The sequence below is a fragment of the Salvia splendens genome, chromosome 4, assembly GCF_004379255.2.
Source record: "Salvia splendens isolate huo1 chromosome 4, SspV2, whole genome shotgun sequence".
Taxonomy (NCBI): domain Eukaryota; kingdom Viridiplantae; phylum Streptophyta; class Magnoliopsida; order Lamiales; family Lamiaceae; genus Salvia; species Salvia splendens.
In genome coordinates this window covers 7,279,888-7,293,471 of record NC_056035.1, presented here as the reverse complement: position 1 = coordinate 7,293,471, position 13,584 = coordinate 7,279,888, and the positions used below count along the sequence as shown (strand labels likewise).

The following is a 13,584-nucleotide window of genomic DNA, read 5'->3' as shown; positions in this document are numbered from 1 at the left end:
GGCGAGGTCGGCGACCGAACGACCGAGGAGTCGGGACCTCCTGGGCCGTCTCGGGGAGGTCTGACGAACCACCGCTGCTGCCGCTATAATCTCCGGTATAGTTCAGTCTCTGCCTCTTCGGCCAGCCAGCGTCGACGCCTGCCCGGAATTTCTCCGACTCGTTGAGCACAACGTAGCAGTTCCAGTAGGTGAACTCATAGTACTTCTTATCCGGATCGGGGTAGGCTCTTTCCGCAATCCTCCTGCAGTCTTCCTCTGTTTGGCCACTGGTCTGCATGCGGAGGGCGTTGGCGTACAAACCACTGGTCTCCCTGGCTTTGAATGAGAGTTTCAGAAACGTCGTTAATATCAAAACCCAAGTCCGCTAAGGAGAAGGTCTCCGAATACTGTGCATCCGTTGGGGTCGATGTGTGCGAAGAACCGGTGGAAAAATCAAAAGTCGGCCGATAGGCGTTGTCCCCCCCGTGCGTCGCCTGCGACTGTGGAATCATATGTTGCGCCGGTGGCATCATCTGCTGCGCCGGTGGCTGCATGCCGGGTGCCCACCCCGGCATCATCTGCATAGGGGGCTGCATGCCGGGTGCCCACCCCGGAATCATCTGCTGCCACGGGTACACGTTGTAGTACCCGCTCATTGGAGGCCAACCACCTCCCCCAGGAGCCGGGGAAGTATGGGACCCTGCCCCGGGAGTCGGGGGCGTCTGAGACCCTACACCGGGAGCCGGGGGAGTCTGAGACCATCCCCCGGGATTAACTGGAGTACCTTCGTAGTTGTTCTCCATTGCTCGTTATTGATCTTGTACAGAAAGTAAGGTAGAGAGAGAGTACTCGTTAAAACAAGTGGTGCGAATGAAAATGAGGTTCAACGCGCGTATATATTGTGTTTTGCGAAAAAAAAAAAAAAAAATATTTAAATCCGACGCCGGTTTGGCGCCGATCCGGGAGCCACAATGGCGCCCGTGAGGATCGGCGTGGGAACCGGCGTCAGCGCGGGAATCGGCATGGCGACGCCGATTTCGCCCACGCCGGTTCCAATGGTTCGGCGTCAAACCGGCGTGGGCGAAAAATCGGCGCTCCGGTGGTGACGCCGACCATTGGAGATGCTCTGAGTGTAATGGCCGTGATCCATGAAACAAGGATCTCTTCATTTTAAAGACAAATCATTGAAATTTCATTCAAATTCATTATTCAATTGAACTCTCCCATTCCCTCCTTTTCAAACAATTCCAACTGTCACAACATGATTTACTTGTATAAAGTCATCAACCCTCCAACAAACTCAAGATCTTTTTAAGACCTCCCTCAGTCTCCCTTTTCATGCTACCACCCTAATTAATCACCATGGCCTCAAATTCCATGTTATTATCTTCTTTTTTTTTCTTCTTCTTCTTCCCTTTAATAGTATATGCCAGTGATGTTACAAGTAACGGTAGTAGTAACAGCACTGGCATAGCATTGTGGTGCAGCACCACGCCGCACCCAGACCCATGCAACTACTTCATGGGCCGGGACCCGGCCAGGTTCAACCCCAATTCCCGGGAGGATTTCAGGACAATGACAATCATGGCCGCCCTAGAGAGGGCGGCCGACGCCCAGTCCCTGGCAAGCAAGATGCACTGCACGAGTAAGCGAAGGACAATAGTCTACCGCGACTGCAACAATCTAATCGAGAACACAGTCGACCAACTAAACACAACGTTACAGAGCATCCAGACCAACGCTAGCTTCACCGACTTCGACGCGCAGACGTGGCTGAGCACCGCCCTGACCAACATCGAGATCTGCCGCCGGAGCTCCAACGACCTCAACGTGACCAAGTTCAGCTCGCCAATCCTCTCCGGAAACGTCTCCGAGCTCATCAGCAACAGCCTCGCCACCAACAACGCGCTGCTCGACACCAACTCGAGCACGGCCAACCGCGGCGGGTTCCCGGCGTGGGTGACGAGGCGGGAGAGGAAGATGCTGCAGGATTTGCAGCTGGCGACGAGGGCGAACGTGGTCGTGGCTCAGGACGGAACGGGGCAGTTCAAGTCGATCCAGGCGGGGATAAACTACGCGACGTCGAGGCGCGTGGGGAATGGGAGAGTGGTGGTGTATGTGAAGAGGGGGGTTTACAGAGAGAATATTCTGATAAGCAGGACGATGAATAAGGTGATGCTGGTTGGAGATGGCCTCAGATACACCGTCATCACCGGCAGCCGGAGCGTCTCTGCCGGCTTCACTACTTACAGTTCTGCAACCGTCGGTGAGTTTCGTCCTTATTTTTAGCTTTTGTTAATACTACTATTAATCGACCTAATAATTACATTTAACTTTTAAAGTAATTTAAGTTACATGTGCGACTGTGACTATTTTTGTTAAGAGTAGTTCTAAATTAATGATATTATAGTGAATTAGGTTATTTAATTATCTTTAATTCGTGCCTTTCGTACTAAAACAAGTTAAATTGAACTCATGATCATAATTATTAATATTAATTATTATCAACAGTGCAAGTATAAAATATTTTTAGTACAATGAAAGTCTTAATATTCAAGTTCATACTCCAGTATATAAAATATTTGTGCTGCACTAGAGTCATGTGCGATGTTGTTATTTTTCTATCCATATATGTGCAGAGTCTTTGTCTAGATTAATAACAATTCATGTATAAACAGTTGACTTAACAGGGGATTTTATTTTATTCAATGGGATGACATGTAATGTAATGTAATGTGATATATAGCTTCTGCCCCGAAAAATTCTTTTCCCACTTTCTTAATTATCTCAACTGAAAGTATGCATGTTACATTAATTGTGCGCGCATTAGAGTATTAACTATTAAGCGTACAGTTCTCAGAATAAACCAATAGGAATTAATCATCTAAAAAAACTAAATTAATTGACATTTATGAGATTCTGCTTGATCTGAAAACAACTAGTACTATATGAATAAGTTCACTATGCTAATATAATACTCCATGTACACCGCACAAATTTCAATACCACAAAACCCTATACCTTTCTTCTTGTCCAAGGTCATAATACTAACTTCCCTTTGAATCATCATATCTTTGAAGCTACCTAACAAGATGCTCCAACTAAAACGTAGATAGTTTTATAGAAACTTATTTCTTTACGTTGAATTAATACAGTTCTTTACTTCACTTACTACTATCTCATCATTAAAGAAAATTATACTCCCCTGTCACCCATTAATTATATGTCCCACTTTAATCCAACACGAATTTTGAAAAATGTAGAGAAAGTACATTTAAAAAGTTAGTTAATATGAGTTCACTTTTATGCTACAAATTTTATAATTAAATATGAGTAAAGTGAATTAGTGGAATATGAAGTACAACACTGAAATAAGAAAATTAATACTAATAGACATTCCAAAATGGATAATTGGGTAAGGGAGTACTAGTTAACTTGGATAATTGGATTAGTACTGAAAATGTTTGTAAATTTATATTAGGAATCGATGGCATCGGATTCATAGCCCGGGGCATCACCTTCCGCAACACGGCGGGCCCACAGAGAGGGCAGGCGGTGGCGCTCCGGTCGGCCTCGGATCTGTCGGTGTTCTACGCGTGCGGGTTCGAGGGGTATCAGGACACTCTCTTCGTCCACGCGCAGCGCCAATTCTACAAATCGTGCTACATCTACGGCACCATCGATTTCATCTTCGGCAACGCGGCCGTAGTCTTCCAGAATTGCATCATCTACGTGCGAAAGCCGCTGTGGGGCCAGGCGAACGTGGTGACCGCGCAGGGCCGGGGCGACCCGTTCCAGAACACGGGCATATCCATCCACAACTCGCGGATCATGCCCGCGCCCGATCTCAAACCCGTGGTGGGCTCGTTCAAGACCTATCTGGGCCGGCCGTGGCAGCAGTATTCCCGCACCGTCATCATGAAGAGCTTCATCGACGGCTTCGTGGTGCCGGAGGGCTGGTCGAGGTGGGAGGATTCCGATTTCGCACTCTCGACTTTGTATTACGGGGAGTATAAGAATTTCGGGCCGGGCGGGTCCACGAGGAAGCGGGTCAAGTGGCCCGGTTACCATATCATTACGGGTACGAATGTGGCGTCGCGGTTCACGGTTGGGAGCCTCATAGCGGGTCGGGCGTGGTTGCCGTCTACGGGCGTACCGTTTACGGCCGGGTTGTGATTCATTATATATGCACGTGCCTTATCATTGTGGACATTATTTATTTAGTTATTTTTTTAGTGATTTAGTTTTTTACATGTCATACCGTTATGACATTATATTTATTAATCAAAGTTCATTCCATCGGAATTGTTTTCCCTCCATCTTTCTTTTGTTGTACATTATTGCTATTTATTGTATATCTAAATTATATAGATACACCACTGTTTCAATTCCCTATCAGTATTCCAGTAGAAGCAACTTCCATATTGATATTTCATATACTATATGTATAAATCATTTTTTTATTTAAGCTTTTTATTAAATGAAGTTAAGAAAAGACATAAAGCAATGATAAATAAATAAAGATGTACAGTGGAAGCTGTCCACAACAATTCAACTACTCCAATCTGGGCTGGGCTGGGCTGGGCTACACAATCTCGTACTAGGAGTCACTGGATTGTTAATTGGGCTCAGCCCAATTAATTAATAAGGTACGCACCAGAAGAAATTGATATGCAATCCTTTTAATTAGACGTTGACTAAATTACTATAATTAGGTTTCTTGTTCCAATTCCACTAATGATTTATAAACAATATGACTAGTTTAATATAGTTAGTCGTTTGAAACCAAAGACTGTTTCATGTCACTGAGTACACACGAGAATCATATTAATATACTCATAACAAAATACATATGTATATATGTTGGAACATTTTAATATGGTCCAACATAATCGTCTAAAGATTGTATAATATTTATGACTATTTATTGGATGACCCGATTACGTGATCTACTAAGTTAATATAACTTATAGGGTCAAACGATCATCTATAAAAGTATGAGGACTTTTGTGCAGATACTAATTTGGATAACTTTAATTTTGTTATGGGTGAAATTAGAGTTATAATAAAGTTAGGGACTTATTCTCTAATTTGCGGTTATGGTCCCCAACTATTAACGCTATAAATATGTCAATCTCATCCCATTCCGAGAGACAATTCAGAAACTCAAGATTTTCAGATTACAGAGAATCTGTGAAAAGCGTTAATACTTGGAAGGCCAATCACCAATCTCAAGAACAACATGAATTCGAATCCATGTAAGCTTCCGCTTTATGTTTATCGATCGTTTTCAACTTGTATGATTTATGTGTGAATCATTAATTTGATTCCAACAATTGGTATCAGAGCCAATACATGTTGGAACGAATTGATAATTCGTTGATTTATAATTTTTTGTTGGATTCGGTAATTATGTGATTAATTCGGATGAAAATTCGAAACTGTGTTCTATTCATGCGAAATTGTTTGAATCCGTTAAGACTTTTGATGAAATCAAAGTTTATTTATCTGCTGTTCAAAATTTAGTTTTCACTGACTGCCGTCCAATTATTCCGGTGAACGGCGACGTCGCCAAGTCTCCGGCAACGTTGCAACGGTTGACGGCGGTTAGGGTGGTTAAACGGTGCCTTATTTTCATGAAACGGCGCGACGGCCTATTATAAAAACTGATTTTAGTTTCTTAACTTTGGGGACTGCTGCAATTTTAATTTCCGTCAGCAGTAGCCAATTATTTCTTGTCTTGGTCCATAGTTTTATAAAATGTTTGGGCCACTTATAATTTTTTTTTTAAGGGCCGTGATTTAATTTTTATTGGGCCACAAAATTTGTTGCTATTTAATTTTAATTTATTAGTCGTTTGTTTGAACTTGTACAAACAAATTACTTAAAACAATTAATCGCATTTAATTGTTTTGATTATTAAGTAATTAATTAAATAATGACTTAAAGCTTTTGTTGTTTATCATTCTAAATAAATTAATTAAAGCATTAACTCGCCAAAGTGGGCTCTGATGTGTAGATTAATTTTATTTGGAATGTGTATTATTTGTATACTTGAAATACATGCGAATAGTTAATCGGCCCAAAGGAAGATTGTTATTTGGCCGTGTTTCTTGTGTACTTTGTGGTAATAATATGAGATTATCCTTAAGTCATTGTGGACACTAAGTCGGCCCAAAGGAAGTCTTATTGTTTGACAGGAAATGATTATCTATATTTGATTACTACGTATTAAGATGTCACTTGCAAGTTATTATTTTGTCCAAAGATGAAATTTTAATGTTGTGCCGACTTCTTGAAATGGGAATTGTCATTATTTAATTTATTTACTTATTATTTACGTGAGCTAATTATTGTCCTACTTGTTATTTTGTTCTTTGCTAGCTCAAGAATCTGCTATTGGTTTTCTAAATTCCATTCCTGTACTAAAAGGCAATACCTATGCATCGTGGAGAAGCAAGGTATTGATTGGTTTGGGGATTGCAAATTTAGACTATGCACTTCGGACGGAGCAACCCGCCCCTCTTACTGATGAAAGTTCCGATGAGGATAAACGGAATTTTGAGAGGTGGGAACACTCCAATCGCATGAGTCTTATGATTATGCAACATGCCATCCCTGAAAACTTTCGCGGTACTGTCCCGAAAGAAGCAACTGCTAAGGAATTCCTCGAGGCCATTGATATGAATTTCGCAAGCAATGAAAAGGCCGAAACGGCTTCATTGATGCATAAACTTGTGACTATGAGGTATAATGGCCGAGGGGAAATTCGGGAGCACATTATGGAAATGTCAAACACTGCTTCAAAGCTTACGGCACTTAATTTGACGATCAGTGATGATCAACTAGTGCATTTGGTTATGATATCTCTTCCTCATCAATTTGATCACTTCAAAGTTAGTTACAATACTGTGAAGGATAAATGGTCATTGAATGAGTTGATTTCTCATTGTGTTCAAGAGGAAGAGAGGTTGAAGCAAAGTAAGACGGAAAGTGCTCACTTAGCAACAAGCTATAGGGGGAAACGAGGAAAGGACAAGGGAAAGAGGATTCTTTCCGAGTTCGCTAAAGGGAAGAGGATTCTTCCCGATTCCTCCAGAAATGTTGCGGGTCCATCTGCAAAACAGTTTAAGAAGGAAAGATCAGGTTCAGTTTGCTTCTTTTGCAAGAAAGATGGACACAAGAAGAATGATTGTGAAGAATATCACGCTTGGCGCGTGAAGAAGGGTACATTTTTCACTTATGTTTGTTCAGAAGTTAATTTAGCTTCTGTACCTGGACATACTTGGTGGCTAGATTCTGGTGCTACTACTCACATAAGTGTGTCCATGCAGGGTTGCCTCCAGTGCCGAAAGCCGATTGATGCTGAAAGATTCATCTATGTGGGCGATGGCAAACAAGTTGAAGTGGAGGCAATAGGCACATTTAGATTATTACTAAAAACTGGTTGTTATTTGGATTTAGAACAGACTTTTGTTGTACCGTCATTTAGACGGAATTTAATTTCTATTTCTGTATTGGACAAATTCGGTTATACTTGTTCATTTAGAAATGGTAAATTTAGTCTTTATCTACATTCAACTTTGGTTGGCACCGGTTCTCTTTCTTATGGTGATAATCTTTATTTGCTTAATACTATTACTTCATTTAATGAAGCCCTGCATGTGAACTCACAAGGTACAAAGCGTAAATTAATGAGTGAGAATTCTGCCACAATTTGGCACAAACGTTTGGGTCATATCTCCAAACGGAGAATAGAAAGACTTGTGTCAGATGGAATTCTTACCATTCCCAATATGGCAGACTTTCAAGTCTGTGTTGAGTGCATTAAGGGGAAACAAACAAACATTAGGAGATTTGAAGCCAATCGGACTACAGACGTCTTAGAACTTATCCATACAGATATCTGTGGACCGTTCCCTACTGCTTCTTGGAATGGTCAACGATATTTTATTACGTTCATAGACGATTATTCCAGATATGGTTATTTATATCTAATAAGTGAAAAATCTCAAGCACTGGATACGTTCAAGAGTTACAAGGCCGAGGTTGAAAACCAACTTGGCAAAAGAATTAAGAACGTCAGATCTGACCGTGGTGGAGAATACTATGGTAGATATGACGGCTCAGGTGAACAACGTCCAGGACCTTTTGCCAGATTCCTAGAGGAATATGGAATCGTTCCCCAGTACACAATGCCTGGTAGTCCTACCATGAATGGTGTTGCTGAAAGACGAAATAGAACCCTCAAGGATATGGTTAGAAGCATGATTAGTCATTCTACTTTGCCAGAATCCCTTTGGGGAGAGGCACTTAAGACCGCAACATACATCCTAAACCGTGTACCTACTAAAGCAACTGCCGTAACCCCTTATGAATTGTGGACGGGCAAAAGGCCCAGCTTAGGTCATTTACATGTTTGGGGTTGTCCAGCAGAAGCTCGGCCTTATAGGCCAAACGAGCATAAATTGGACTCTAAAACGGTAAGTTGTTACTTTGTAGGTTATCCTGAGCGGTCAAGGGGTTTCAAGTTCTATGATCCCACAACTAGATCATTTTTCGAGACGAATAATGCAAGATTCTTTGAGGAAGTTGAGTTTGGGGGGGAAGATGGTATGAAGAATGTTGTCTTTGAAGAGGAAGTAATTTCACTTCCCTTCATTCCAGAACAAGACGACACTCTCGTAATTCCCGTTCCGCCTCCCGAACAACAACATGAAGAACAACCTCAACCTCCTCAAGAACATCATGAAGTAGTGCCACTTAGGAGATCCACTAGAGTAAGGAGACCTGCAATATCTACGGATGAATATATTGTATATCTCCAAGAGCATGAGGTAGACATTGGAGTGATGGAAGATGACCCAGTCACCTTCCGTCAAGCCATTGAAAGCTCTAATGCTCAAAAGTGGATCGATGCTATGATTGAAGAGATTAAGTCTATGCAAAGCAATGACGTTTGGGATCTTGTCCCATTGCCTGAAGGTGCAAAACCCATTGGTTGCAAGTGGATTTTTAAGACCAAACGGGATTCGCAAGGCAATGTGGAAAGATATAAGGCTCGTCTTGTAGCAAAAGGCTTTACTCAAAAAGAAGGCATCGATTTTACCGAGACTTTCTCTCCAGTTTCAACGAAAGACTCATTCAGAATAATCATGGCACTAGTGGCTCATTTTAATTTGGAGCTACAACAGATGGATGTAAAGACAGCGTTTCTTAATGGCGACATTACAGAAACGATTTATATGGTGCAACCTGAAAACTTTGTGTCTGGTGACCCAAAGAAGATGGTATGCAAACTTAAGAAATCCATCTATGGTCTTAAACAAGCGTCTCGTCAATGGTATGTTAAATTTCATCAAGTTGTCGTCTCATTTGGTTTTGAGACGAATCCTGTTGATGAATGCATATACTATAAGTTCAGTGGGAGCAAATTCATTTTCCTGGTTCTATATGTCGACGATATTCTACTTGCTTGCAATGATGTAGATATATTACATGACACCAAGAAATTTCTTTCAAGAAAATTCGAAATGAAAGACCTTGGTGATGCTTCTTTTGTATTAGGAATCCAAATACATCGGGATCGTTCCCTAGGTGTACTTGGATTATCACAAAAGAGCTACATCGATAAAGTGTTGGCAAGATTTGGCATGAAAGATTGTAAACCAGGAGATACCCCTGTGGCTAAAGGTGATAAATTCAGTTTAAATCAATGCCCCGAAAATGAGCTTGCAAGAAAGGAAATGGAATTACTTCCCTATGCATCGGCTGTGGGAAGTCTTATGTATGCACAAGTATGCACGCGTCCGGATATTGCGTTCATAGTAGGCATGCTAGGTAGATATTTGAGTAATCCCGGTATGGATCATTGGAAAGCAGTCAAACGTGTTTTGCGGTATCTGCAAAGAACAAAGGATTATATGCTCACTTATAGGAAATCGGATCAGCTTGAGATCATTGGGTATTCTGATTCGGATTTCGCGGGATGCCAAGACAGTCGTAGATCCACGTCAGGTTATGTGTTCATGCTAGCCGGAGGGGCTATATCATGGAAAAGTGTTAAACAAACATTGATAGCCACCTCTACAATGGAAGCAGAATTCATAGCTTGCTTTGAGGCATCACAACATGGAGTATGGTTGCGGAACTTTATTCAAGGACTGCAAATTGTGGATAGTATTGAAAGACCACTCAAGTTATATTGTGACAATAAGTCCGCAGTCATGTACTCCAACAACAACAGGAGCTCGTCGAAGTCCAAACACATTGACATCAAGTTCCTTGCTGTTAAGGATAGAATTCAGAGTAGACAATTGCAAATTGAACACTTAGGTTCAACTTCCATGCTTGCGGATCCTTTCACTAAAGGTTTACCGCCTTCGGTCTTTCATGAGCATGTATTTCACATGGGTGTTCGACCTTGTGATGCTTTGGTTTAGTGGGAGTTTATGTTCATATATGTAATGATATTGAATTTCAATTATTAAGTGCACACTTTAGTTACTTTGGTTTTAGTTACTTTGAATTATGCTTTGGTATTTTCTGATCTCACTACAGTTTCAGAGGACCAGTTGAAAATAGACATGCAAAGATCACATAGCATGTAATTTTCATGCTGTACACTCATATTTTGATTTGTGTTGCTTGATGTGTTGATATTTGTGATCACTGATGAGTTTAGTCATGTATACGTGTTGTGACTTAAACTTCTTTGGTTCTATATTAACATGTTTAGTAGACCGGATCGGTAAAGATGATTAATATAAATAGTAAGCGCGCAACTTCAGTAATGAACAATCAATTGGTGACTTTTATGTTGGCCCAAGTGGGAGATTGTTGGAACATTTTAATATGGTCCAACATAATCGTCTAAAGATTGTATAATATTTATGACTATTTATTGGATGACCTGATTACGTGATCTACTAAGTTAATATAACTTATAGGGTCAAACGATCATCTATAAAAGTATGAGGACTTTTGTGCAGATACTAATTTGGATAACTTTAATTTTGTTATGGGTGAAATTAGAGTTATAATAAAGTTAGGGACTTATTCTCTAATTTGCGGTTATGGTCCCCAACTATTAACGCTATAAATATGTCAATCTCATCCCATTCCGAGAGACAATTCAGAAACTCAAGATTTCCAGATTACAGAGAATCTGTGAAAAGCGTTAATACTTGGAAGGCCAATCACCAATCTCAAGAACAACATGAATTCGAATCCATGTAAGCTTCCGCTTTATGTTTATCGATCGTTTTCAACTTGTATGATTTATGTGTGAATCATTAATTTGATTCCAACAATATAAACAAACGTTTGAATGGGACGAAAATTGAAAAATCATATTAATACTCTTTTGTTGCGTTAAAACTCTAATTTGAATTGTCATTTTTCGATCTATATACTACTACTATAATTTATTTAAGACCAATTATTATTGTTTGGAGTGTTACAAAGTATATTGGCGCTTCTTATATTTCGTTAGGGAAATGTCCTTTCTTCCATACTACTTTCATTTGTCAAATATTTTGAATTTTTAAAAGTAAAAAAGTAATACGTGATTTACTATGTATTTGAATGGATGTGTTGTGATGAGTATAGATTTGATGATGGTGGCTGACACTTGCAAATGGCGTTGGCTTGAAATTCACGATGTTTAGGTATGCCATAGTTTTCCCCCACTCTTGTTTAGCCATTTTAGACCCTCATCATTCCACATCTTTTCCTAGTAATTATAGTGTTGGTTTGTCAACCTGCTTAAGTGGCATTAATATCCTTTTTTTTAAAACTTCATTTGCAGGCAGTTAATAGTTTTAGAAGGCGAATTACATACTCATGTCATCAACATACAACACGTACTATTCAGGCTCTTTCTCTAGAGAAAAGGAAAAATGACATGAATAAGTTAATTGAATACGTCATTGTTTAGTGTTCTAGAATGCCATTATAACATTTTAACTGTTTCATCAGTATAATCTGAAATAAGCCTTTAAAAGTAGTCTTATCAATTGCTACTTTTGAAAAACTAGAGCAACGACTCGGATTTATGCAGATTATTTTTGTTGAAGAATCATATTGCTTCCAAAACAATGATTAAAGATATTCTTTATTTGATTAAGGATGTTAATTGGTTCTTCTAAAACTTCACTTGTGCTTCGAAAAAACATCCTCATTTTTGGTATCTTAAGGTAAATGATGCAAATAAAATCATCCCAGACAAGCAAAGTAATTAAGATATTCAGTGCAAGTATTTGTGTCTCTGATTTTGTGCCCTTATAAAATGAGTTTTTTAGTAAATGTCATGTTAAACTCACTGCTACATCGATCTAATATTCAGAAAGTACAGTAAACAAAATCACATCTATATATATCCACTACTTATTAATGGTTGTCCGCTTTGGGCAAAGCCCTCACGGTTTTGCTCTTGGGGTACTCCTCAAAGGCCCCTATACTAATGGAGTTGGAGTAGCCTATTTATATGCTAGCAACTTTTGTCCATTCTCCGATGTGGGATATGGTTTGCTTCACCACAATTCACCACATGATATCGGAATATTAAAATTTGGGATTTTCATCTTAGAATTCATTGTAGTATACCTATTTGAAGCGAAGAGGTGGAGTCACAATAGGGAATGTGATGTTGGTGGAGAGTTTATTAAGACTTGTTTTTATAGTCAAATAGATATATACATAATCTTATATAAAATCATACCAATTATATAATTAGTACATTTTCAATACTAGTACACGTTAATAACACTAAAAACAGTACCCCATATTTATGAAAGCCATTTTTACTTTCTATTCACCATCTTGATATTTTCTTCTTTTCTCAAACAAAATTTTTAAAACAATTATTCTTCATTTATTCTCTAATTTTAGCGTCTCTAACCTTTGAAATTGGATAATTTTGATAAAATTTAAGTAGAGAAAATAAAATTCCTACTCCATAGGATAGGGGCTTAAGCCCCTGACCCTTATAGGATGTGAGTGCCATTGCCTCTTTTGCATGGAAGTCCATTTAGTTCCCTATGGAGTGTAGTAGAAGTAGTAGTGTATGTTTTAAGATAAGCGGAGATTGAGGCACAGTTGGTTCGCGTTTGGGCTCATCCTTCTGGTATTCGGATTTTGAATCCCTTGTCCATTTTATCACTTCATTGTTTTAGATATTCTATAGCATTTTCGATTCTTTTCTACTTTCAACCCCGTTATTGTTTATTTTTCGTGGGGAATGGTGTAATAATCTCAATTGTTTGTAAAAGAAACTTCTTATTGTCGTCAACAAAAATTTGATCTATGCTCCCTGACCCTGATACGTTGAACGCCTCAATTAAACAATCTCAATTAGGAATTACGTGCATATAGATTCACACAAAGCATGCACTAATTTGGAGCTGCGTACACATAATGACTTTTTCCAACCATCCTGGTGACGGTGTTGTCCACGCTCAAGGCCTTCATTTCCCATCTCGATGATAAGGACCAAAAATTCATTTAATTTATTCTTTTATTGAGTTTGTTTATTTTCACACTAAAAACAGTAACTTTACATTTTTAGTACTTTTAGCATTAAAGTATAATTTTGGGTTAAGTATA

At 39.5% G+C, this 13,584-nt stretch overlaps 2 protein-coding genes across 2 annotated transcripts; both read left to right on the top strand.

Moving 5' to 3' along the window:
• The first annotated feature begins 1,341 nt into the window (after nt 1–1,341).
• On the top strand, nt 1,342–4,155 carry LOC121800580 (probable pectinesterase/pectinesterase inhibitor 59). The gene is made up of 2 exons (XM_042200127.1): nt 1,342–2,245; nt 3,461–4,155. Exons 1-2 carry the CDS (start codon nt 1,342–1,344, stop codon nt 4,153–4,155), a joined length of 1,599 nt encoding a protein of 532 aa, XP_042056061.1.
• Nucleotides 4,156–6,215: 2,060 nt separating this feature from the next.
• On the top strand, nt 6,216–7,555 carry LOC121800578. The gene is made up of 3 exons (XM_042200126.1): nt 6,216–6,228; nt 6,364–7,206; nt 7,314–7,555. Exons 1-3 carry the CDS (start codon nt 6,216–6,218, stop codon nt 7,340–7,342), a joined length of 885 nt encoding a protein of 294 aa, XP_042056060.1. The 3' UTR covers nt 7,343–7,555.
• Nucleotides 7,556–13,584: the final 6,029 nt, after the last annotated feature.

Coding starts and splice junctions, on each gene's coding strand:
- LOC121800580 (XM_042200127.1), top strand. CDS start 1,342: ATGGCCTCAAATTCCATGTTATTATCTTCTTTTTTTTTCTTCTTCTTC. Junction 2,246..3,460: donor TTACAGTTCTGCAACCGTCG/GTGAGTTTCGTC, acceptor AATTTATATTAG/GAATCGATGGCATCGGATTC.
- LOC121800578 (XM_042200126.1), top strand. Junction 7,207..7,313: donor CGCTTGGCGCGTGAAGAAGG/GTACATTTTTCA, acceptor GTGTCCATGCAG/GGTTGCCTCCAGTGCCGAAA.